This window comes from Phytophthora cinnamomi (genome assembly GCF_018691715.1).
Source record: "Phytophthora cinnamomi strain GKB4 chromosome Unknown Contig131, whole genome shotgun sequence".
NCBI lineage: Eukaryota > Oomycota > Peronosporomycetes > Peronosporales > Peronosporaceae > Phytophthora > Phytophthora cinnamomi.
Window position 1 is genome coordinate 245,777 of NW_027151064.1, and position 22,907 is coordinate 268,683.

The window sequence follows — 22,907 nt, forward strand, 5'->3', positions numbered from 1 at the left end:
ACGCTTCACACTCCTGCTGCCGGCGCGATCACCGGCCAGGCCTTCATCCAGCCTGAGCGACTGCGCTTGTTCGGTTATACCAGTCCTCGCCACTTGATTTGTGCTAGCGTCATCTTCAGTAACATCACGGTGACTGCCACGAAAGCAGTCCATCTCGATACTTGATTCCATCGTCAAGTCCGAGACCACACAATTACCACCCAGAACTCCGCCAAGAGCTGGTTAGGTTTTGCAAAATGCAACATCTTCCCAGAAGGATTTGGGAACGACCAAGTCGTCGCGCTTACTAGACTTTCTGGAGTCCTTGGTGTGGTGCAGTTCTTGAAGTCTCATAGAAAGATCCTTCTCCTGCTGACGGAGTCCTTGCGCTCGTTCTTGATATGCACACGGAATCTCTGACGCCGGTCGTCGGGTGGGCTAGCCCATTTTTTCGGAGCTTGTTCACAGACGCTGTGTGGCTCTTCAGCTCCACGTTTCTGACGAGTGTTTGACAGCGACAGGCAGTGCCTCAAAACTAGAAATATCGGTCCTCTGCTGCAAATTGCTCGCTTCTGTTGATGCCTGGTGTCGCCACTTGGGGGAGATTGTCGATGTCCAGCCAGGAATGCCGAGGTCGAACGCCATTACGCGTTGTTGAGACAACCAAATGTGTCATAAGATTTTTTAGACGTGGTCTGAATACACACATGTTTATTAGAAACGGAGGATCTAAAGGCGGGCTGGAGAAGCCAACAAAAGGGAGATGTGCATTCTTACTTTCATGACATATGAAGAATTCGCGACGACATCTATTTCCAAGAAACAGAAGCTGAAATACTGAACACATCAAATCTTACTGCTTCATTTAGAATTCACTGCCAATTCATATTCCGACACGCCAAAGCGCTCGGGTTCGATGATCATACGATCAGTGTTGTCCTTCAACAGCTGGGATTCGAAAAACCTATGGAGACCACCAAGTCGAGTTTGGATCACTCGTCCTCAAAGATAGATACCGCCATTTAGGTAACTAGCAAACGAGAAGTCCAGTTATTAGTTAATCAACTTTGTTTTTCTTCTCATGTATATAGGTGTATCCAGGTAAGCAAGCTACAGTACGATGTTTGATTGTTTGAATGTTCGTGATGCAACCATAAGTATCTTCAATACTAACATAAGTTCCTGGTAGTAGCTAACTTACGGCGTGTAGTACATGTATTACTCAAGGAAAAAACAAGCACCATCGACTTTTTATCAAGGCCCTCTGGCAGGTTATTGCAAGGCTCAGAAAACACGGCATTGTTGCCAACTTCTTACAGTACTGTACCTATCGTCCAAGTGCCAGCCAGGGTGACGTGCGGGCCAGTCATCAGGGATGGCGTGGGGGACAAGGTTGTCCAGCCGTGTAATCACAGTTGACGTGGGGGGGACAGACCACCACGCTATCCCTGTTGACGAGCTGTTTCACGATTTGAAAGGGGTTTGAAGTGTTGGCGACAATGTTCCGTTATTGCTGGTGTGTTATGCTTGCTTTCGTGCCGACATAAAGCATTAAGCAACTTTACGAGCGATACGAATTAGCGAAAGCGCGAGCCATTTGCTCAAGTTTCCTCCGAAGCTGGGAGTCTTGACTTAATAACCCGGGGTTTGTCGTGCTCTCCTCAATACCGGTGGAAATTCGCTCCTGGGTCAATGCATGCAACAGCTGCCATTACTTCAGCCGCGTGCAAGGTATCAAGTTCATTGCAAGCTGACAACAGGATTATCAGCTCAGCTGTGTCAGGCTGACTTAGCAGATCGTGTTATCCCAACGCCACTTCGGAACTTGCCAGCGATGAAGAATAGCACTTCCAACGCCTTAGACGCAGCGGTTCTCGCTTGATTCCTGCGTGAGTGCGAGCCTCTGACGCCCCTCCTGCATTTTCGTTTCCCGACTTTACTACCTCGATAACTTCGAGTGGAGTTTTCGAGCTGGAGGAAGAGGACAAAGTCGCAATTCTGGAGGCACTCAACGCTTATACTGGCCATTTCCAGCCAGATGAAGCGCTGGAGGATGCTTTTGAATCTGCAGGCGTTGATCAACCTGTAGTTCGCATATCTGAAACTCCGAAGGCGCTCAAGCTGTGTGAAAAGCGCGCCAAGGCGAACAAGAGCCGCACTCGACACCGTCTGCGCGTGAAAGAGGAATGGGAGGCATTGAAGCTGCAAAGAGTGCAGCTGACGGCGAAGCTGGAGGTGCTCGAGAGCTCACATATCCCGAGTGGAGATTGCGTAGACAAGTTTGATTGGCAGTCGCGGGCGTCGCACGAACGAGAAGCGAGACTCGAAGCTGAAGGTCAACAGCGCGTACTTCAATCGGCAATTGAACGCAGCACTGCAGTGATCGAGCAACTTCAGGAACTGCTCGATAGACACAAATGCACCAACAGGCCGCAAAAGCGTGGAGGGAAGTCGCTGCGGTGGGGGGCCCAGCGTTTTCAAGCATAATTTATTGTTTGAGCAGTTTCCATTACCGTGGGAGTTCTACCATTTTTTATTAAGCCTTGTCGAATATGCTAGGTGTACAATCCGTGCTTGTACACGGATTCCTGGTTGTTTCAACTTTATAAAAATATATCAGCAAGTTTTGTGTATCAAGCAAATTATGCTCAATCAGAACTTCGGCAGTATTGTTTGTTGATAAAGTGATAAATCCATGGGTGAATTTTGAACATTGTTTCACGCTGATGCGGGTTGCGGTATTGTACGTTTCGTGCACTTTGGCGGAGACGACTTATATTTTGACGATTTAGAGGACGACTTAGCTGTGAGTGAATAACAGTTTAGGGATATGAAGGGCGATTTGACAAAACGACATCGAGCAACTGATGCAAAACAGCGAATGGCGGGTGGCCCGTCCGCCTTTCGTTTTCGCAACTCGCCCAAGCTGCAACATACTTTATGAGAACGTCACTTGTACGCGAAAACTACTGAGTCAAAGGCCCTAACACACTCTTGAATTGTCAAATATCTCTGCCTAGTCCAGCACATCTCAGCTGCATAGCGGAGGTAGGAGCGGTTTGCACATTTTGTATGACGGAATCGAGTACTGTCTAAGTCTAAAGAGTAGTGATCACGATTCCATACTACAAACGACTGCGCACTACACCGCAGTCCATTCCCAACCGGTAAAACCTCTCCGCGATTAAGCCTTACCTCAGCCAATTGCACACGTTCTAATCATTTTCTCGACACCTCGGGCATATACGACAACACAACTGATGCATGCGCTTCGTGCACTGATGGAGATATATGTTGCTAGTGGTCTAGTATGCAAGAATGGCCAGCATTGCTGTTCTGGTCGCGAAAAAAAAAGAATCGCGAAGTGCACGCGTGCAGCCGTAAATTTATCAAACCATGTAGTCTTCACCGGGATTAGGTGCTACAGTACTCACACTCAAAGCAAGCGAAACAACTATTCCCCATTCTCCTACATCAAACTTCTTAAAACCCTTGACAGATGTCTCAAGTACCTCAAAGTACTAATTGTGTTGTTGAAAACGCCAGTTCAGCTACCTGGTCGAAACCTGGTGGCCGAACTACAGTAGTCGCAAACCCAACTCTGTCGGGATTTTACGCTTTAACTGGCACCGCCAAAGACTTCGCTTCACGCACGTCGTCCACCTTAATTTACAACACCCCGAAGTTGAAGAATATCGGCGAAGTCTTGATAACATTACTTGTGTTGTGATGGAGAACGCAACAGCTAGTAATAGTAGACGAAATGATCCCTACCTCTTCTCTTGAATCAAAGCGTCGCGTCGCCTCAGAATCCAATTTTCTCTTACACTATGGCGCCGCTGAAGATCCTCATTGTTGGTCCCAAGGAGGCCGGCAAGTCCACCGTAAGCCTACAATGCACAGCACTACATGTATGAGCTTCAGTTCGCATCACTCTGCTGTAAAAACTAGATCGCCAACTTCGTCGCCGAGCATTCGGATCGACTCGGGGGCCAGGAGCGCTATCAACCGACCGTCGGTGTGCGGATTCTCGAGCTGGAGAAGGGCAAGGCGAACATCGAGCTCTGGGACGTATCGGGCGACCAGAAGTACGCACGCCCGTCGTCTCTGCAGTGCAGCTCGATCTCCAGGCACTTACCAACATTTGTCAATGCAGCTATGAGGCTTGCTGGCCTGCCGTCATGAAGGACACGGACGGCGTCGTTCTCGTCTACAACCCGGAGTCGCACGTCCACGAGAGCGAGGCGATGCTCTGGTCCGTAATTCACCGAGCTCTTCCTTGAGAACCACACTCACCTTGTCGTCGTCGTCCTACCTTCCTTCAGGTACGAGTGGTTCATCCAAAACGCTGGCTTGGACGCCTCGCAGTGCCTCGTGTTCGAGCACTCAACGGGCAGCAGCAACGCTGCCGTCCCGCTGACCTCCAAGTCCCGCCTGCCAAGCCACCTACGCGTCGTCGCAACCACCTACGACACGCCCAACGTGTTCAAGAGCGAGTTCAGTCGACTCGTGACGACGGCACTGGAGCGTCAACAGCGCTCGGGCAATCGCAAGTGAGTCAGCGACGCATATTCCTAAGCTAACAAGCTCCTTCCGTTCAATTCTAGCCCCTCGCTCATCACTCAGCCGCATGAGCTATCTAGTTTGTTGTTGTTGACCAGGTCAGACATTTTCAGGCACAGTCAAGAGCGCGACCTTCTCGTCCGCCTCGACATCTTCGTCGCCATCATCTTCGCCGGCCCCGTCCACCTTCTCAAGACTGCACAGATCTCCATCAAACCCGTCGCGTGCGACATCGAGATCATCGGCAGGGACGTCGTGACTGACAAGTGCCACGGCAGCGGCACCAAGCGCGACTCCCGAAGCAGGACCAACAATATCTCCGCCATCTTCAGGAGCGCATGCATCTTCATCCTCTGAAGCAAAAGCCACCGTAGGCGTGTGGCCAGTGCTGCTGTAGAGCGCTTCGCGCGTTGGAGAGACCAGCGGCACAGTCATCGCCGGCGGAACAAACGTGCAGCTCTCGTCGCTACTGCTCACCAAGCGCTTGGTCACTAGGTAGCCGCAGCCTCCGCAGACAGTGACCACCACCAGCGTCCCCCAGGATCCACCACAGCAACAGCACGCGGTTCATCAAGTCGCTATCGTCGTGGTACGGCGGCATCGCGCCGACATACGCGCAGATGCAGACGAAGTCGGCTGGAGACACTGCACACGGCGTCCAACGGACAACAGCACGGCTCGAGCGATCCCTCCAGCTGCCGCAGAACTGACCCGGGCCGTCTCGAAACGCGTGAGAGCAGTCACCGGTGCTCGCACACACCTCACAACCCGATGGCGGCGTCGTGGCATCGCCCATGTCCGCCGGGCTCAAGCCGGATGACACCAACGCCAACACCAGCACCAGCACCAACACGGTCGTCACACCGCCGCTCTGCATCGACCTCGCCGGCTTTTAACAACGACAACGCGCCCAACCAACGACGCGATGCGGAGAAATCGGTCAACCAAGCAGCACCTCGTCCCGCGTGACAGTTGAACTCAAGTGCGAGACTCATCCGCGGCAGACATCGTGCAGTCGAACGTTTAGCCTCTCGCCAGTTGATCCTTGACAGTCATCATCGCAACCGAACGAAGGTGACGACCGCGCTCTTCTCCGAAGCTCAGTCGTTCCGTTGTGTAAAGATCAGATCGGCACCCCGTCGACATGGCGAAACCTCAACTGAAGATACATGTACCTTCGTCCCTGGTCCTTGGAGATAACAGCGTCACACGAGAGCACCACCACCACCAACAGCAGCGGCAGCACTACACCAGACCAGACCAGGAGAGCTGCAAAATCGTCAAGCTTTACTTTACTTTCATCCGTACTTTATCTGTAGGGCCAAAACTTTGTGCGCGTCCGTGGAATCGGCGGACTCGCTTCTATCGGGGGCTGGATGGCAAGAGCTTCGACCGCTCGATGGGGTTCACGGCGCCGCATGCGCCGTCGAGTCGGAGGCAACTCGCTCTGCCGATGAATGATGACTGCCATTCGCATGGCAGCCGGGTGGTAGGTAACACGCCACAATGTCCTCGTCGGGGATGGGGTCCGACCGAGGAGAGCCGTCGGGCTCATACACGCGCGTTCGTGGGGGACCACGAGCACTCACTCACTTGATCACACTGAGATTCTCTCTCGCTCAAAGCCTACGCGGCGGTGACGCCCGTGGGCTTGGGCGTGGGCGTCGTGGCGGCCGAGACGCTGGACGTCTTCATGCCGCGGGCCTTGTCGTTCTTGCTGTCCGCGAAGAACTGCGCGGCGTAGTCGCCCGAGGGCGCGGGTCCGTCGCTCGTGGACGCGGGGAAGCCGGCGCTCTGGAAGTTGTGTGCCGCCAGGCCGCGCGGCGACAGGAAGTCCATCTTCATGCGCTGCTGGCCGTTACCGCTGCCGTGCACCGCAGCCGCGGCGGCCATGGCAGCCATGTGGTTGCGGCTGCCATTGGCGCCGTTCTGGTGGTTCTGGTTGTTCTGGTCAAAGACATTAGCGCCAATGTTCTCTAGCAGCGGCGCCGAGCCGAACTGGCCGTTCGGGTGGAAGGCCATGGGCGTGTCGGGGCCCATGAGTTTAATGTAGTCGCTCATCATGGCGTCGTCCGATCCGCCGGGCGTGCGGTCCGCAAGCCTCGGCGTGGGGAACAGCCCGAGCGACAGGTAGTTGCTGCCTCCACGGGAGACGCTAGGCGGGCCGCTGGCCAAGAAGCTGTCGATCCCGGGCGTGCGCTGGCCGCTGGACGTGCCGTTGGCGCCAGCTCCAGCATTGGTCATGGCCAGCACGCTCGGCAGCTGCGAGTTGTCGATCTGCGGGGACGGGAGCCCCATGAGCAGACTGAACTCGTGGCTGCGCGGCGTCGGGAAGCTGTTGCCCAGCGGCGTGCGCAGACTGAACTTGGGCATGGTGGTGGGCACGTTGATCTTGAGCGGCAGGCCGAAGGGGTTGGCGGCCTGTTGCTGCTGCTGCTGCTGGCTCTGCTGCGGCATGGGCTGGCTCTGCGGCACCTGGATGGTGAGCGGGTGCGCGTGCTGCTGCTGCTGGTGGTGCGAAGCAGGCACGTGCATGTGCGCGTGGTGCGGCTGCATGTGCGGCTGCGGCTGGTGGATCTGCTGCTGGATCTGCTGGTGGTGGAACTGCTCCTGCTTCATCTGCTGCTCGCGCTGCTGCTGCTGGCGCTTCTTGCTGCTGAGCCTGCCGCCCTTGGAGATGTTGAGCTCGGGCACCTCCTCCCCGTGGGCGCGCAGCTCCATGGCGTGGCGGAAGCAGATGGAGCCCGAGTGCTGCGCCGTCTTGTTGCAGCCGTCCACGCGGCACTCGTGGCCGTGCGAGTGGCGGTTGCAGAGCCCGCCGGCGCGCGCGTGCTGCATGCAGCCGTCCACCTTGCAGCGCCTGCCGCCGCCGTGGCGCACGCACTTCTGGCGCGCGTGGGCCTGCTTGGAGCAGCCCTCCACGATGCAGAAGCGCTTGACCACGAAGCCGCCGTGCTGCAGGCAGAAGCCGCCGCCGCGCGCGTGCGCCTCGCAGTTGTCGGCCTGGCACTGCTTCTTGCCGCCGTGGCGCACGCACAGCTTGCGCGCGTACACCTGGTTCGTGCAGTTCTCGACGCAGCACTGGCGCCGGTTCTTGTGGAACGCGCACTTGCTCGTGCCGTCCACCGCCAGGTTGTCGCAGTCGTTGAAGCGGCACTTCTTGGGCTTGCCGTCCGCGCTCGTGCGCGCGTGGGCGGAGGAGCTGGGGGACGCGCCGCCGTCGCTGCTGGCGCTGGGCGACGCGCTGGGGCTCCGCGTCTCGGCGCTCATGGCTGTGTGAGGAGCTGTGTGTGCGTGGATGTGGTGGGGAAGGGGTTTTAACGGGGCTGGAAGGGCTGGCAGAGCCTGTGGCCTGTAGTAACTGAGCTGTAAGGAACGCGGCGGCGCAATGCGACGACCGGGTGTCGAGTTGCCAGCAACTTGCGGAATGACAACCCTGCGGCGCCAGCGGCTGTCGTTCGGCCGCGCCAGCAGAACGAGACCGAAGACAGGCGCCGCGGTGGCCCGGCTCTGGCGCCGGCCCCTGCTCTGAATCAGTAGGTACCTCGCGCTCCCACTCTCTCTCCGGAAGTAGGGCGCGGCTGCCAGAACGTGCACACGGGGTGTTGTTTAACTGACACAACGCGCAGGCGATGGAGACTGCCGATTACGAGCTGCTGGCAGGTTGCTGTTACGCACTGTACTCCTATGGTGATGTAGGGATCCCGGCGGCGCATTGGCAATTCCCACGGCACGATCGCGTAGAGAGCAAACAGTGTCGACGCCTCAGGCCAGCCGGCAGGTTGGCTTCTGCCCCAGTGGCTAAGACACCGGACGCGCGTCTTGGGAGCGGAAAGCCCTGCACGCGCGCTCATCCAAAGGCGCTGCCGCATGGCTCCACCATGTAATCAACCGAAACATCCGCGCCGATAATCCCCGATCTTTTCGCTGTTCATCTCGAGTTCGGCTGAGGCGTGCGGCGTGGCTCTGCTGCCGGCTCGGGGCAGCCGCCGCTACATGTAATCCACGTAGTAACCACCAAATATATCGATCTCTCTTTCATCGCCTCGGTGTTGCAGCCCTCCCACATCGGCCCGCCACCGCTGCATTTGACTCTCCGCGGCGCGGGCGGCCTCGGTTTGACTTGACTCACTGGCGCCGCTGTGTGGCACATTCTGTCGCGCGGCGCGCCCGGCTGCGCGCGCCGGCCACAATCAAACAATCCAGTGCCGGTCATCGCCCCATCGTATAGGAGCGGTGGCGTGCGTGCGGATGATCAGGGCGGAGCGATGAGTCCGAGCCGGCTCGCCTAATGGACCGCGGCGCGCCCAGCAGATGTCGGCTCACTCACGCTCCGGGCTTCGGCGTCGGCGCGCTCCGGAGCTGCAAGACTCCGAGGCCCCACAGGCGCGTTCAAATCGCGCCCGTTCGAGTCAACAGTCCGCGCGGCCAGCTGGCGCAGTCGCTGGGCAGAACAGAGGGCGGCTGACCGTGTCCGCCATCAGCCCCGCAGTCACACTGGCGGCGGCAGCATGGCCGCAAAGCAGCATGGAGCTTCCGCGCGCAGGCCCACTGCTGCGATACGTGTGGTACGCTCAGATGATCCGCGGCGGCGAGGATCCACGGCAAGTTGCCTGCAACTCGCGGCGGCAGCCAGCAGAGCGAGCTTCCGGGTTTCACGCGGACTGCTGGCCGGCAAGGCCGGGCCCGGCTCGGCTCGGGGCTCGTCTCCTGGGCAACAACGAGCCATCACAGCCTGGTGGCATGGACGGCGAGCTCCGCTTCAAGCGCCTTGCTCCAGCGCTGCGCGTGTCCCAGCGGCAACTAGCTCGGGCGTCGGTGGCGAGCCTTTCCCCTCCTCGCTTGACTGACCGCAACCACTTCAACGAGATCTTGCGCCGCCAGCCTTCATAGAGCAGGCCGGTGGCGTGCCGCTGCCTGCCTGCCTGCCGGTGTCGGTTTGCCGCCCGGCCTTGACTATGATTGCCTCCGCTCGCGCCCGCAGCCCCTTTCTGGGGCGCACGCACGCTGTCTGTTTGCGTGGAAGTGCTTCACCAAAATTCCAGCGAGAGAGCGAGCGCCTCGGGTCATCGGCCGGCGGGCACTGCGCCATCGCCGCTGGCGCACAGGCGGGCCCGCCGGCAGCCAGGCAACTCCATCGCTCGGCTCGCTAAAAAATCCTAGCGGCGTGTCGAGTCGGTCGCGCGGTTGCGGAGTGGCCCTCGACACCTCGCGGCCTTGACAAGCTAAGCAAGCTTCGGGCCCGATCTTTCGCCGCTGGCAAAGCCGCCAGGAGAGCTGACCGCCATCGCATCGCTCGATGGCCAAGTACAGTGCAGTGCAGTGCAGTGCAGCACCGCTTCATGTCCCGGGGGCCACGCCGCCGCCCGCCCGCCGAGACAGGCCCACCGTGTCCGCAGCTCGAGGTGGCGACACCTGATCTGGGCCCATCGCCGCGTTCAAATTGGCCCGGAAGATGGCGCGAAGGCGCGGGCTCTCTTCCGCGCAAAAATTCAAACGCCTCGCTCGATAGTCGCCCTGCGGCCGGGCTGTCCCCTTCGCCAGCAAATTCAACCCGCTCGGTTTAATCCACCGGTCCTGCCACAACCGGCAGCCTCATTGCTGCCTTTTAGCAGGCATTGCTTTGCATTCATGTTACTGATGCAAGTAACACGATACATACCTAACTAAGATCACTAGCTGTCTGTCAACAATGCTGGGACGGGGGTCTCTCGCTTTCGATGCGAAAGTGATGGAGAACGATGCCAAAAAGCCTCTGGACATTGTCTTTTAGTACGCAGCGATGCGGAGCCTCTTACTGCCGCTAATAGCTGCAGCACTGCTGTTCGATGTCGTCTCGGCGCAGTCCAACTCCACCAAGTCGGGCTGCGAGGTGTGTGCTGCCACGGGGGACTGCTCCAGGGCCTACATCGGCGAGGAGGGTCAATTGTGCGGCCACTGGCTGGACCGCCAGAACGACCGGCGCCCGTGCTGCTGCCCGGTTCACGTCGTCTGCAAGGTCTCCAACTACGCATGCAACTGCGGATACGCCCGTGGTGCAGACCAGTACGACGAAGACAGCAGGAGTCTGGTGTGGCTCTGGTGGCTGTTCGGGTTGCTGGCGTTGGCGCTGTGCTGCTGCGGCTGCTGCTGCTTCTTGGCGTCCAAGCGGCCGAACGAACCGAACACCGCCATCCCAGTCGCAGCTCCCGTCGTCACGGGTGGCACCTCCAACCAGCCCTACGGGGATTCAGCGACAACGTATGCAAGCGCGCCGCCCGAACCGGGGTACGCCAATGCCACGCCGGTCTACGGTCGGTACTACGGTCAAAGTACAGGCAGACGTGGTGGAATGAGTGCTGGTACCGGCGCAGCGTTGGGCGGCACCGCCGGTCTCCTCGGAGGCGTGTTGCTCGGACAAACGCTAGCTGATCATGGTGGTGATGCTGGAGGTGGCTACTACGACGGCGGTGGCTTTGATGGAGGAGGCGGCGGCTTTGATGGCGGAGGTGGGGATTTCGGTGGCGACTTCTGACCGCACGAAGTTCGTGACGAACAGCACCCGTTGACATTACAGTCTTAAATATTCAAGAGCACTTGCTTACTACATACATACTTACTTTACTTGGCCAGCTCTCTTGCCAGCTTCTCCACCTTGAGTCTCTGCTTCTCCTCCTGCTTCCGGCTTTGCTCGGCCTCGTACGCCTCCCACGCCAGTCGGTCCGGGAAGTCGAGCACGAGCTCCGCGTCCTCCGGGATGCCGAACCTCGCGTCGTCTTGGGCCAGCAGCAGCGACCGGCGGTTCGCCTGCATGGGGCGGGAGAAGGGCACCCGCAGGCCGCCCACGACGACGCCCTTGTGCTCACCGTTCCTGTACACGATGGGGATCTTGACGCGGACTCTCGGGGCCGGTGGAGGCGCCACCTTGCGGCTCGTGGCCACTGCAGGCTCGAACAGCCACTTGAAGAAGCCGCGCTTCTTGCGCTTGGGCTTGCTAGTGTCGGACTGCTGGGGCTCTGGGTCGGGGTGCTTGTTGTCCTTGTGCTCGGCCTTCTTGGCCGCTTCGCGCTGCTCACGGCGGAGTTGACGCCGATACTCGCCATTTTGGGCCTGTGACTTGAGCCTGCGCAGCTCCTCCAACGGAGGGCTCTCGTCAGAGCTAGTGGTGTTCTTGCTGGGGAGAACTGTCATGGCAGATCTTGGTGCTGCGAGGTATATGGAGGAATGGCGGTGTGCCTGCAACGGAGACCGTGGATCGAGTGCATTGATTCATAGTTGAAGTTCGCATGTTTTTGCAGCTTGTAACGGTCCTGTTATATTCGATATTCTGGGCGAATGTATAGAGCACAGGTATTGTGAACTGCAAGCATTTCGTATTATTGGATATTGTACATTAAACTTTTAGTTCAGCAGCACATAGTGCAGTAAGGAGGATCTGAAGTATGTGTTGATCGAGTATTGCGAGGTGCATGTCTGAAAGTTGCACTGCAACCACCGCCACTTGGCACCGGCAAAGTAGACCATCAACGCCCGACAAGTTGTCGGCGACAACTGGCGGCAACGCTGCCGGCAGTATGCTTTAGCACGGAGATACCTTTTAGCGGCTCACCGCGGGAACCTCCCGAGTAACTGCACGCAAAATATTGGGAGAACACCGAGGCCGTCCCCGTCTCGCGCTAAGCGGCGCTGGTGGAGTGCAAGCTGATCGTGGGAGAGTTGCCGTGCACCCGTGTGAATCAAGTTGGGACAGCAGCGCGATCAAAAACATGCCGCCCGCAGCAGCGATCACGCCGCCGCCGGGATCTGCAGTGCCTTTTGGCAAGTTGGGCGTATACATAATGTCAGCGGGAAACTGGTGGTTTATGGTTGTTGGGAAAACTCGCAACTCGAGTTCGACCTGTACTGCAACAGCAACATGTTGTGGTGCTTGGATCGCGCTGACGACATCTGATTCGTGTTTATGTCCGATCGGTGCGAAACGTCGCAATCGAGTTTGGCGGGGTTGTCGCGGCAAGACCATGGTCGTTGCTGAAAAAGCGAGCAACCTAGATGATCCGTGCTGCAGAATGAAGAGCGAGGGGCTTGAATTGATCCAAAGCGGCGGAGTAGTTTTGCACTACTTGCGATTGTCCGAGCGTTGTTGGCGCTCCAGCTCTGCGGTTACGAGTCGAGTGAACTTGTGATTTGGTCCAAGTCACTTGGACGTTTGCGGGATGGCACCGTTGTTGCCTCCCCCCCCCCGAGTATTCGAGCACAAGGCGCCCAGGCCATCTTTTAGATTAACCACTCGTACCTGGTGGAGTATTGTAGGGTGATTCATCCTGCGCGAACGAGTACCATACAATTGTCATTCCTCCTGTAGAAAGCTTGCCAAGTTACCAACCCAGAGCATCACCTGGAAATGTCAACGCTGATCCTGGAGTCACGACACCAGCCTGTTGACACCACTTGAAACTCTGGTGCCAAACTGTTTTTTGGCAGTCGTAGATGCTGATGACTCGCGATTCGTGAGTCACGAAGTTCTTGTCGTAGTTCGTTATCAAATTCCTTGAAGAGACCTGGTGATCCCATGCGTTTCAGCATTATGTTTCTTTCTGACAGCTTCCTACAATGGCCATCGTTAAAACCAGAGCCCCAGCCAAGACGCAGCGTGAAAAAAGAAAAACAGTCTGCAAATTATCTTATATCGAGACCGACCGAATCGAATCGAACCTGAAGCTACTCCCTGCACGCACCCCGGAGGTCGACTCGCAGTTGCTCGCCCTCCAATAAACTACGTTTCACGCACCACATCCGCCACCGCTTATCTCGCATATCCCATCTCTTCAACGCCCTCAGATCCCCGTTGATATCGTTCGCTCCCAAGTCACCTTCGCCTCTATTTCAACGGATTCAGTCCGCTGCAGTCGAACAGACCAGTCTCGCCGACTCAAATCCGCGCTTTCTCTCCCCAACTTAATCCAACTCAACCCAGCGCACCGCGCCCCACTTTTAGCCGACTACATCAGCAAACGCAACTCGTGTGCCTTTAGCACCTCCCTCGGAGAAACCAGAGCGCCGAGCCGAACCAAGCTGACCTGCTCCATGCTGTTTCTAATCCACCTCGTCTTGTCCTTTTTGGCAGTACCCTTTTCCTTCGCTCGCTGGGTGTGCACCATCGGTACCCAATTGGTAGCGTCGCGGCCGAAAGCCAAGCCCCCACTTTACGTAAAGCTCAGCAACTCGCGCAGTAGCTGCTCGTCCTCCTTCTTGACGAAGCGGCCCTTGACGCGCAGCCGCGAGTCGGCGAAGTTCTTGCGCACGTCGTACTTGACCTCTTTCCGCCATACGCGCTTCTGCCTCTTGTCCAAGAACTTCTCGATGCGTTTCCGTCTCGAGTCGGGCGAGTACGCGCCCACGAAGTTCTGCTTCTGGCCGTCCTTGGTCTTGGCGCCGTCGATCCCGCCGAAGGTCCGGGCGGCGCCCGCGCCTGCAGCTCCAGGGATTCCAATGGGGCGGGACGTCGACAGACTCGACGCAGCGGCGGCGGTCGACGCTGCGGCAGAAGTACCAGAGGCGGCAGAATTGGGCTTGGCAGCGTCGCTTTTGCTCTCGGATTTGAGTCCGGGCTCTGTTTTAACCTGGTTCTCCAGAAAGTCCTCGGCGAAGCTGAACCCGGCGGGCGGAGTGATACCGAGGCCCATGGAGGGCAATGAATTGGGCAGAGACGCCCCCAACGAGGAGCTGTAGAACTCCCCATCTAGAATATCACGGGCGGATACGTCTGCAAAAGAAGAGTCGAAGCCCAATTCGTCCCATTCGTCCAGAGACTGATTCCGAGCACCGGACTGGAACTGGTTAGAGAAAAAAAGATAATACACCGCAACTTGGTTAGAGACTTTTTGCTCACGAGGAAAAATAAAAGTTTTCTTTTTGCAAATGCAAATGCAAAAAAAAAGAGAAAAAGATTACCTCATCTTTCGGTGTGTCGCCCAATGACCCAACGTTGAGGAAGCCGAGATCCAGGTCGTCCAGCAGGTCAATACTCGACGACTTGCGGTTCAGTGCTCCACTATCCAGCATGGCTTCCAGTGTAGTAGGGTCACCCGCGTCAAACTTCTCTAACGCCTTCTGCAGGGCTTCATCTCCGCTGATAATAAGATCCTACCACAACCACAAAAAATGCAACGGTTAACACTATTATAACCCGGATAGAGAGTGCTAACCAAATAAGAGAAATTTACCTTAAGCACCCCCTTCTGATACCTGTCAATGTACCCTCGCTCCTCCAGATCTGAGGCGCTCAGCAGGCGGCTGGAGATGCTGCCGCTGCGCCCGCGCTTCGTCATGGGCATGGTGAGGCTGCCGGGCGAGAAGGCCGGCGGCGTGTGCGAGATCATGCCCAGGAAGTCGTCGGCGCCCCAGCCGATGGAATCTTTGCGCGGGATGCTGCCGGCGCTGCCGGGGATAGACATGGAGCCGGAGAGAGAGGGTGCGCTCTCTTCCTTCTCCTTCTTGATTGCCACGGGCAACGTGGGCGGCAGGTTGGACTTGGAGAAGCTCATTTGCCTCTTGTGTTGTGTGTCTCTAAACGATGACAAGCGACAAAAGGTGAGTACCTTAACCTGGTTACTTGGCTTGAGTATGGGAGAGAAGGAGAGAGAGACTTACTTCTTTTGATGGGTTGCTTTCCTTTTTGCCGCTGTTTGCAAGTCTGTTGCTTTAGTGCAAAAGCGACAGGGGCGCCTTGCCTCACTCCTCTTTTCTCTGGAAATAAGACGCAAAAGTTGCAGTCAGCGCACATGCTCAGACGGCAACAGAGTGCAATACGCGGAGTTGTCTGGCTCACCGCTTTCGCTAGGGGGGTAGGCAACGGAGCGCGTGCAGTCGCTTCAGCGGCGGCAACAGCCTGCGTCCTTCGGGCCGAAATTCAGTTTCGCTTTGGCTCCCCGGTGACGGAGCCCCTTGACTCAACCCATGCCACAAGAGCGCGCGGATTGGCCGGCCCGTTTGCCACATCTAGGTGGCCGGAACTCGGCCCGCCTGTGGTCAACCTTAGTTAAATCAAGGTAAAGTCTTGCAAACGGGCCGAGTTTAGTCTACTTATGGTGCAACCCGTGTAACAAGGATTAACCAATCAGAGACCGCTGTGATCTGCCACAAAGAAATTTATTCGCGGCAGGAGGAAGTGTAGTTTGTGGGGTGAAGCTTCCCCGCATGTTTTCTGCCTAGGGCACGGGGTCAAGCGTGCAATTGCCGCCTCGCATTCGCCGCCGCGAGTGTCGAGCGCAAAGCATTGCCGAGACTTGCTGACTCGCTTATCCATGACGCAATACAGCAACTTGCACTACAAGTACGATTCGCGTTGCTGCAGATTCCGCACCAACTTACCAAGGCGCTGGGAACTCGCTCGCCCTCGACATTCGTTAAACCACGTGCTGCCAGGCTTGATAGATTGAAAAGAAGCCGCCAGCTGGGCCTGAGCACCAACCACCCCCTGCAATTTTCCACCATCTTGACGATAAGTCTTACGGCCATTACTGCAGATGGAGATTCGCCCCAAACACCGTGTGAAACAGCGCCGTGACTTTCCGTACGAGCTGTCAAAATATTTCCATTCGAGACCAGCGGGAGCAACGAAAACCCCAAAGCAAAAGCCCTCAATTTCCTCCGTTCTTCGACCTGATCGACGCGAGCCCGCGATCGGCAACTGCAACTCGACCAGCTTCAGCTTCAGGATCCGCGGAGTGTGTGACATGGAGGGCATTATCAGGCGAGATGCCCTCCCCAGCTGCTGCCAGCCAGTCGTTCCCGTCGATCAAGTGCCAGCTGGCGACTGCTATGTCGCTCAGAAAGGGCGTGCAACCCCCTCTCAAACTGGATATGGCTACATGAGTTGCAGTGTACAGGTGCGACCTGCTCCCTTCTGGCATTTTCGAGCTCGTTCCTCTATCAGCTGCTACATGAAGTCTTCGACGGCCTTCATAACGTATGCACCGACCAGGAACCCGCTCGAAGTCAGACCGGCTATGAGCTCGCGCCGAATGCTGGCGGCGTCCTCACCCGTGTCCATCCACGGCCGATGCACTCGCTGCCCGTTGACGGCCACGACAGCCGCCAAGTTCTGCTTCAGCGGCTGGTAGAAGGTCTCACACAGGTCTTGGCACTCGAGCGCAAGCGCGTTGAAGATGTCGTCGTTCTTCCGCTCGAGACTGCTCGCCATGCCGTCGAACGGCACCACGGGAAACTTGTCGTGCTCACAGATGTGCGCGAGGATGTCGTCGGCGGAGCTTTCGGCCGCATTGGCGTCTGGGTACGAGTCTTCCGGGAACATGTCGGCTTTGAGCTCGCTGCGGCGCTCGTGCATCTCATCGTCGTCCAGGCCCTCCGCACGCCACTGCACTTGCTTGGCCTTCAGCACACGCGAGAACTCGTCCATCAACGACTTGGCCTCTCGCCGGTACTCGCGCACAGCCTTCTTGGCTGCGTCGCAGAAATTGCACTTCTTCTTGGCGTCGCGCTTGCCCACGCTGATGCTCTCCCAGTGCATCCCGAGCTCCGACACGTGCACGTACTCCGTCGTGGACGCTGCAAAGTCGTCCCCCAGGCGCTCCCACATCGAGTTCAGCGTCGCGCGGGCATCCTCCATCGTCCACTCCACCGTTACCTCTTTGTCTGCCCGTACAGGCAGCGGCACCACAACTGGCCGGGCACGACAAAACTCCCCAAAAGGAGTGGCAACGTATGCGCGACTGTAGAATGGCTTAAGACGCGTCTCCAGCCTGCCAATGAGCGACAGCACCTGTGCAGCTTGGCCGCGTGAGTAGTCCAAAGGCGCCTTGTCCTCCATCAGTCGACTGTTGATCTCCCGCTTCCAGGCGACGTGGGTGTGCTCTCTGCATTCCGACCAAAAGCTCGACTCCTCTCCGTCCCCAGCACTCGAAGCTTGTTGTTTCTCCAGCGATAAATCCATCCAGTCACCATTGCACCCGTGCAACAAATGCACCCCGACACTGCAATTGCTCAGCGCCATGACACCCAGTCCACGATCATGTCGAAGCACCCGACACGTCCCGAGCAGCTGCACCATATCTTTGACGCCCAGGAACCACAGCGCGCCGGCCGTGAGCGCTGCATAGAGTTGCTCGCTGTACTCGGAGCCACGCGCGGCGTCCCCCGTGCTGGAACTGCGCTGGCGCTTGGTCTCCGCTCGGGTCCTCGGGCCAGCCATGGTCGGTCGGTCTTCGTCGCTCGACAACAGTCTCCAACAGGAAAATAGATGTCCGTTTTTTGGGAACGGTCTCTCATAAGGGCCAGAAAACTACACTGTAACACTTCAACATGTATCCACAACGCGCGACTCGCAGCAACAAGTCTCCTAGACAGCCATGGGGACGATTCTGCAGGCCGCTCGACGGTCCTCTTCGATGAGGAGGTTCTGTAGCATTTGGTGGTCCCTCCGCACTTTCCCGCTGAGCGAGCTGAGGATGTAGTCTCGGGTGTGCACCACGTCCTCGTTCGACGAGAAGCTCCCCGAGCCCTCAGCGTAGAGCTGGTAGCACGTGCGCGCAACGGAGGCGTGTGCGGGGTCGGACTGGGACCGCGAGATGATGATCCAGCACCGGTCGCGGAACTCGAGCCCCATGTGCGGCAGTGTCAGGATGTTGTGCTTGATCACCACGACGCGGTCGGACTCCTCGAACTTGCGCATGAACTGGAAGCCGTCGATCTTGAGCACGCCCGACGGGTTGTGCAGCGCGACCAAGAAGTTCTTCTCCAGCGAGTTTGGTTTGCGTCCGCGGATCTGCAGCGACCAGAACATCAACTACTCGTTAATCACACAACTCAGAGCACCCCAGCACAGATGAACGCAGACGTACGAAGCTGTAGATGCGTTCGGGATCCTGGCTCTTCACGTTGAGGTCCTTCCACACCACATCCGCCGCCACGCGCAGCGGACACGACACGGGCGTCGTGGTGACGATCTCGATGCAGTTGCCGTTCGTGTCGCCGCTGCACTTGACCCTCGTGTTGCACGAGATGGAGGCCGGCAGGTCCGGCGGGAACACCGAGTCCGAGGCCAGGTACAGGCTCTCTACGCTCTTCTCCAGCTGCGAGATGATGGTCATGGTCTGGTCCTCCACGGAGCTCTCGATGGCGGTGCTCTCCTCGTCCTCGAACACGACCTCCTTGCCCTGCCAGCAATAAAACCCACCCACCCGTTAATAAAACCCACCACTGGAAAATAAAACCCAATAAAATATCCCATATCCACCCACATAGAGCAGCGAGCGCCGCTGCACCAGGTGCCGGAAGGCCCCGTTGACTTTGTCCTGGTTGGCCCAGATCTCCTTGAGCTTCCTGTTGGTGCGCTCGGCCTTCTGTCGTCGCTGGAATTCACCCACGGCTTTTTTAAACCACTCGCGACTGTCGTCCTCCTGGCTCTGGGTTTTTGGGTTTTTCTCCGCCTGCTGCCTCTGCTGCCGCCGCTGCAGCAGCAGCTTCACCTGCTGCTCCAGCTCCAGCGCCTGGTCCCTCAGCGCGCGCAACTCGGCCTTCTTGCGCTGCTGCAGCTGGGTGGAATAGCACTGCGAGTCACCCACCCGACGCTGGGTTTTATTCGATTTCGGAGCCTTCCGCTGCGCCGCAGCGCTGCAACCGCTGGGTTTTTTACCCGCGCGAGTGCTGCGCGGTTTGCCGTCGCTGTCGCACTCGTCGATGAAGGCCAGCGCCTCCTCCAGCATGGCGTCCAAGTCCTCATCGCGCTCCAGGAAGCTCATGCTTGACGTTCTTTACTTTTTTGGAATGACTCGTGTGGCCGCGGATTGGCTGGCAGATAGAGAATATTCAGGGATTGGCGGAAAATAAAATGTATAGTATACCGTTGCAGTATACAGGACCTATTCTCAATCTCGTTTTTTCCCTTTCGCAAATCCCCCAAACGCTGCCGCAGACCACATGTGTACGAATGGGAACTGAACTCCGACGAGTTCAACTTGGTCCGGGTCAAAATATGAATGTTATTAATATACTCAACAATTGACCATGTTGAAGTCGTTGCTCCATGAAGTTGCCGTGTTGACTGGCAGTTCCTCTGTTGCACCTTACCAGTTGCAACAATGATGCCATTCTTTACTCGGCCTTGACGGCAGTGCTGATGTTCCAATGTGGCCGCCTGAATCGAGGCGCGGAATGCCGCCAGCGCTCCCTCTTCGTCGAACCCGCTCGACTTGTAGCTGTACGGTTGGATGTTCTGGCCCACCACGGCGCGAACGAACTCTTCGGCGAGTTACTTGTTGCCGATCTGGACGCCGCGGATGGTGCAGCTTCGCGACATCCGGCATTTCCTCCGGCTTCGCTGGCGAGAGGACCGATGCCACCGCAGCGATGCTGTGCGCAATGCTGCCCGATCGTCCCGTTTCGAAACGTCACTGTAGTCGAAATGACAGTCGTTGAAGGACGTAAGCAGCGTACTCTCCGCGAGCGTTATCCTACTGCGCACCTCACCGACACCCAAAGTTCAGTTCTAAACCTTTACTCGGTCACACAAGAAACGCAGCAGCTTACTACCACCATGACGACCACAAGTGTGATCAACCGCATTGGCGAGCGCACCACGTTCAAGAACATCACGCAGTCAACAGACCCCGCCGCATCGGCCCCGAAAGACCACGAAGTGCTCGTCGATGTTCGAGGTGTCACCGTCAACTACCGCGGCCTCGCCATCGCAAGTCCGGCTACCCCGGCACCGTGAAAGAGAATGCGGTGCAGTGCTCGGACGGCGTCGGCGTGGTAGCAGCTATAGGCCCCGCTGTCGAGGGGATCCAAGTGGTCGACCGCGCCATCGCCAACTTCGACGTTTCCAACATGTACGGACCCGGGCTGATGGCGGCACACTGGACGAGATGCTGCGCCAGTATGCTGCAGTCCCGGCTCAAGCTGTGGCCAACATTCCGGAGATCTGCACGTTGAGCTTCGTCCAACTGGCATCACTACATGTGTAGCGGCGTGGAACGCGCAGTGCTGACTGATAGCGCTTCGCCCGGGCCAAACGGTGCTGCTTCAAGGCACGGGTGGTGTATCTTCGGTCTCAAGCTGTTGGCGCCACAACCATCATCACTTTCGTCGTCGGGTGAGAAACTCCAGTTCGTCAAGGACGATTTCGGCGCCGACCACACCATCGACTATTGCAAGACGCAGTATTGGGAGGTGAAGGCGAAGCGTATCACGAACGGCAAACGCGTCGACTTTGTTGTGGAAAGAGGACGATCGGGCAGCATTGCGCACAGCATCGCTGCGGTGGCATCGGTCCTCTCGCCAGCGAAGCCGGAGGAAATGCCGGATGTCGCGAAGCTGCACCATCCGCGGCGTCCAGATCGGCAACAAGTAACTCGCCGAAGAGTTCGTTCGCGCCGTGGTGGGCCAGAACATCCAACCGTACAGCTACAAGTCGAGCGGGTTCGACGAAGAGGGAGCGCTGGCGGCATTCCGCGCCTCGATTCAGGCGGCCACATTGGAACATCAGCACTGCCGTCAAGGCCGAGTAAAGAATGGCATCATTGTTGCAACTGGTAAGGTGCAACAGAGGAACTGCCAGTCAACACGGCAACTTCATGGAGCAACGACTTCAACATGGTCAATTGTTGAGTATATTAATAACATTCATATTTTGACCCGGACCAAGTTGAACTCGTCGGAGTTCAGTTCCCATTCGTACACATGTGGTCTGCGGCAGCGTTTGGGGGATTTGCGAAAGGGAAAAAACGAGATTGAGAATAGGTCCTGTATACTGCAACGGTATACTATACATTTTATTTTCCGCCAATCCCTGAATATTCTCTATCTGCCAGCCAATCCGCGGCCACACGAGTCATTCCAAAAAAGTAAAGAACGTCAAGCATGAGCTTCCTGGAGCGCGATGAGGACTTGGACGCCATGCTGGAGGAGGCGCTGGCCTTCATCGACGAGTGCGACAGCGACGGCAAACCGCGCAGCACTCGCGCGGGTAAAAAACCCAGCGGTTGCAGCGCTGCGGCGCAGCGGAAGGCTCCGAAATCGAATAAAACCCAGCGTCGGGTGGGTGACTCGCAGTGCTATTCCACCCAGCTGCAGCAGCGCAAGAAGGCCGAGTTGCGCGCGCTGAGGGACCAGGCGCTGGAGCTGGAGCAGCAGGTGAAGCTGCTGCTGCAGCGGCGGCAGCAGAGGCAGCAGGCGGAGAAAAACCCAAAAACCCAGAGCCAGGAGGACGACAGTCGCGAGTGGTTTAAAAAAGCCGTGGGTGAATTCCAGCGACGACAGAAGGCCGAGCGCACCAACAGGAAGCTCAAGGAGATCTGGGCCAACCAGGACAAAGTCAACGGGGCCTTCCGGCACCTGGTGCAGCGGCGCTCGCTGCTCTATGTGGGTGGATATGGGATATTTTATTGGGTTTTATTTTCTAGTGACTGGGTTTTATTAACGGGTGGCTGGGTTTTATTGCTGGCAGGGCAAGGAGGTCGTGTTCGAGGACGAGGAGAGCACCGCCATCGAGAGCTCCGTGGAGGACCAGACCATGACCATCATCTCGCAGCTGGAGAAGAGCGTCGAGAGCCTGTACCTGGCCTCGGACTCGGTGTTCCCGCCGGACCTGCCGGCCTCCATCTCGTGCGACACGAGGGTCAAGTGCAGCGGCGACACGAACGGCAACTGCATCGAGATCGTCACCACGACGCCCGTGTCGTGTCCGCTGCGCGTGGCGGCGGATGTGGTGTGGAAGGACCTCAACGTGAAGAGCCAGGATCCCGAACGCATCTACAGCTTCGTACGTCTGCGTTCATCTGTGCTGGGGTGCTCTGAGTTGTGTGATTAACGAGTAGTTGATGTTCTGGTCGCTGCAGATCCGCGGACGCAAACCAAACTCGCTGGAGAAGAACTTCTTGGTCGCGCTGCACAACCCGTCGGGCGTGCTCAAGATCGACGGCTTCCAGTTCATGCGCAAGTTCGAGGAGTCCGACCGCGTCGTGGTGATCAAGCACAACATCCTGACACTGCCGCACATGGGGCTCGAGTTCCGCGACCGGTGCTGGATCATCATCTCGCGGTCCCAGTCCGACCCCGCACACGCCTCCGTTGCGCGCACGTGTTGCCAACTATACACGGAGGGTTCGGAGAGCTTCTCGTCGAACGAGGACGTGGTGCACACCCGAGATTATATCCTCAACTCGCTCAGCGGGAAAGTGCGGAGGGACCACCAAATGCTACAAAATCGCCTCTGTCAAACGACCAGCGAGATTATCACCGTGACTGTCTAGGGATATTGCTGTGCATGAAGCCAAGCCGCGTGTGATACCAATGCCCGGTTAAGTGTACGTTTCAGTCGGGTCCTATACCCAATCAAAGAAAAGCGGTGCTGTTCGGACGGTGCTGCG

The 22,907-nt window shown here is 57.5% G+C and overlaps 8 protein-coding genes across 8 annotated transcripts; 3 read left to right on the plus strand and 5 right to left on the minus strand.

Moving 5' to 3' along the window:
• Nucleotides 1-3,809: 3,809 nt before the first annotated feature.
• On the plus strand, nucleotides 3,810-4,899 carry IUM83_17621 (rab-like protein 5-like; the record flags this gene model as incomplete). The annotated part of the gene is made up of 5 exons (XM_067942583.1): nucleotides 3,810-3,863; nucleotides 3,931-4,067; nucleotides 4,136-4,234; nucleotides 4,305-4,532; nucleotides 4,641-4,899. The coding sequence occupies 5 exons, from the start codon at nucleotides 3,810-3,812 to the stop codon at nucleotides 4,897-4,899; spliced, it is 777 nt and encodes a 258-aa protein (XP_067779962.1).
• A 1,269-nt stretch (nucleotides 4,900-6,168) lies between these two features.
• Nucleotides 6,169-7,812, minus strand: IUM83_17622 (WRKY transcription factor 19; the record flags this gene model as incomplete). Its single annotated transcript, XM_067942584.1, has 1 exon — nucleotides 6,169-7,812. One exon carries the CDS (start codon nucleotides 7,810-7,812, stop codon nucleotides 6,169-6,171), a length of 1,644 nt encoding a protein of 547 aa, XP_067779916.1.
• Nucleotides 7,813-10,324: 2,512 nt separating this feature from the next.
• IUM83_17623 (uncharacterized protein) lies at nucleotides 10,325-11,056 on the plus strand (the record flags this gene model as incomplete). Its single annotated transcript, XM_067942585.1, has 1 exon — nucleotides 10,325-11,056. The coding sequence occupies one exon, from the start codon at nucleotides 10,325-10,327 to the stop codon at nucleotides 11,054-11,056; it is 732 nt and encodes a 243-aa protein (XP_067779917.1).
• Nucleotides 11,057-11,142: 86 nt separating this feature from the next.
• IUM83_17624 (40S ribosomal protein S8) lies at nucleotides 11,143-11,712 on the minus strand (the record flags this gene model as incomplete). The annotated part of the gene is made up of 1 exon (XM_067942586.1): nucleotides 11,143-11,712. The coding sequence occupies one exon, from the start codon at nucleotides 11,710-11,712 to the stop codon at nucleotides 11,143-11,145; it is 570 nt and encodes a 189-aa protein (XP_067779976.1).
• A 2,012-nt stretch (nucleotides 11,713-13,724) lies between these two features.
• Nucleotides 13,725-15,065, minus strand: IUM83_17625 (CCT domain; the record flags this gene model as incomplete). Its single annotated transcript, XM_067942587.1, has 3 exons — nucleotides 13,725-14,354; nucleotides 14,473-14,664; nucleotides 14,745-15,065. The coding sequence occupies 3 exons, from the start codon at nucleotides 15,063-15,065 to the stop codon at nucleotides 13,725-13,727; spliced, it is 1,143 nt and encodes a 380-aa protein (XP_067779920.1).
• Nucleotides 15,066-16,459: 1,394 nt separating this feature from the next.
• Nucleotides 16,460-17,731, minus strand: IUM83_17626 (DNA primase; the record flags this gene model as incomplete). The annotated part of the gene is made up of 1 exon (XM_067942588.1): nucleotides 16,460-17,731. One exon carries the CDS (start codon nucleotides 17,729-17,731, stop codon nucleotides 16,460-16,462), a length of 1,272 nt encoding a protein of 423 aa, XP_067779963.1.
• A 147-nt stretch (nucleotides 17,732-17,878) lies between these two features.
• IUM83_17627 (E3 ubiquitin-protein ligase TTC3) lies at nucleotides 17,879-19,280 on the minus strand (the record flags this gene model as incomplete). Its single annotated transcript, XM_067942589.1, has 3 exons — nucleotides 17,879-18,304; nucleotides 18,381-18,695; nucleotides 18,780-19,280. The coding sequence occupies 3 exons, from the start codon at nucleotides 19,278-19,280 to the stop codon at nucleotides 17,879-17,881; spliced, it is 1,242 nt and encodes a 413-aa protein (XP_067779919.1).
• Nucleotides 19,281-21,399: 2,119 nt separating this feature from the next.
• IUM83_17628 (E3 ubiquitin-protein ligase TTC3) lies at nucleotides 21,400-22,790 on the plus strand (the record flags this gene model as incomplete). Its single annotated transcript, XM_067942590.1, has 3 exons — nucleotides 21,400-21,900; nucleotides 21,986-22,300; nucleotides 22,377-22,790. The coding sequence occupies 3 exons, from the start codon at nucleotides 21,400-21,402 to the stop codon at nucleotides 22,788-22,790; spliced, it is 1,230 nt and encodes a 409-aa protein (XP_067779921.1).
• Between the last annotated feature and the right edge of the window lie 117 nt (nucleotides 22,791-22,907).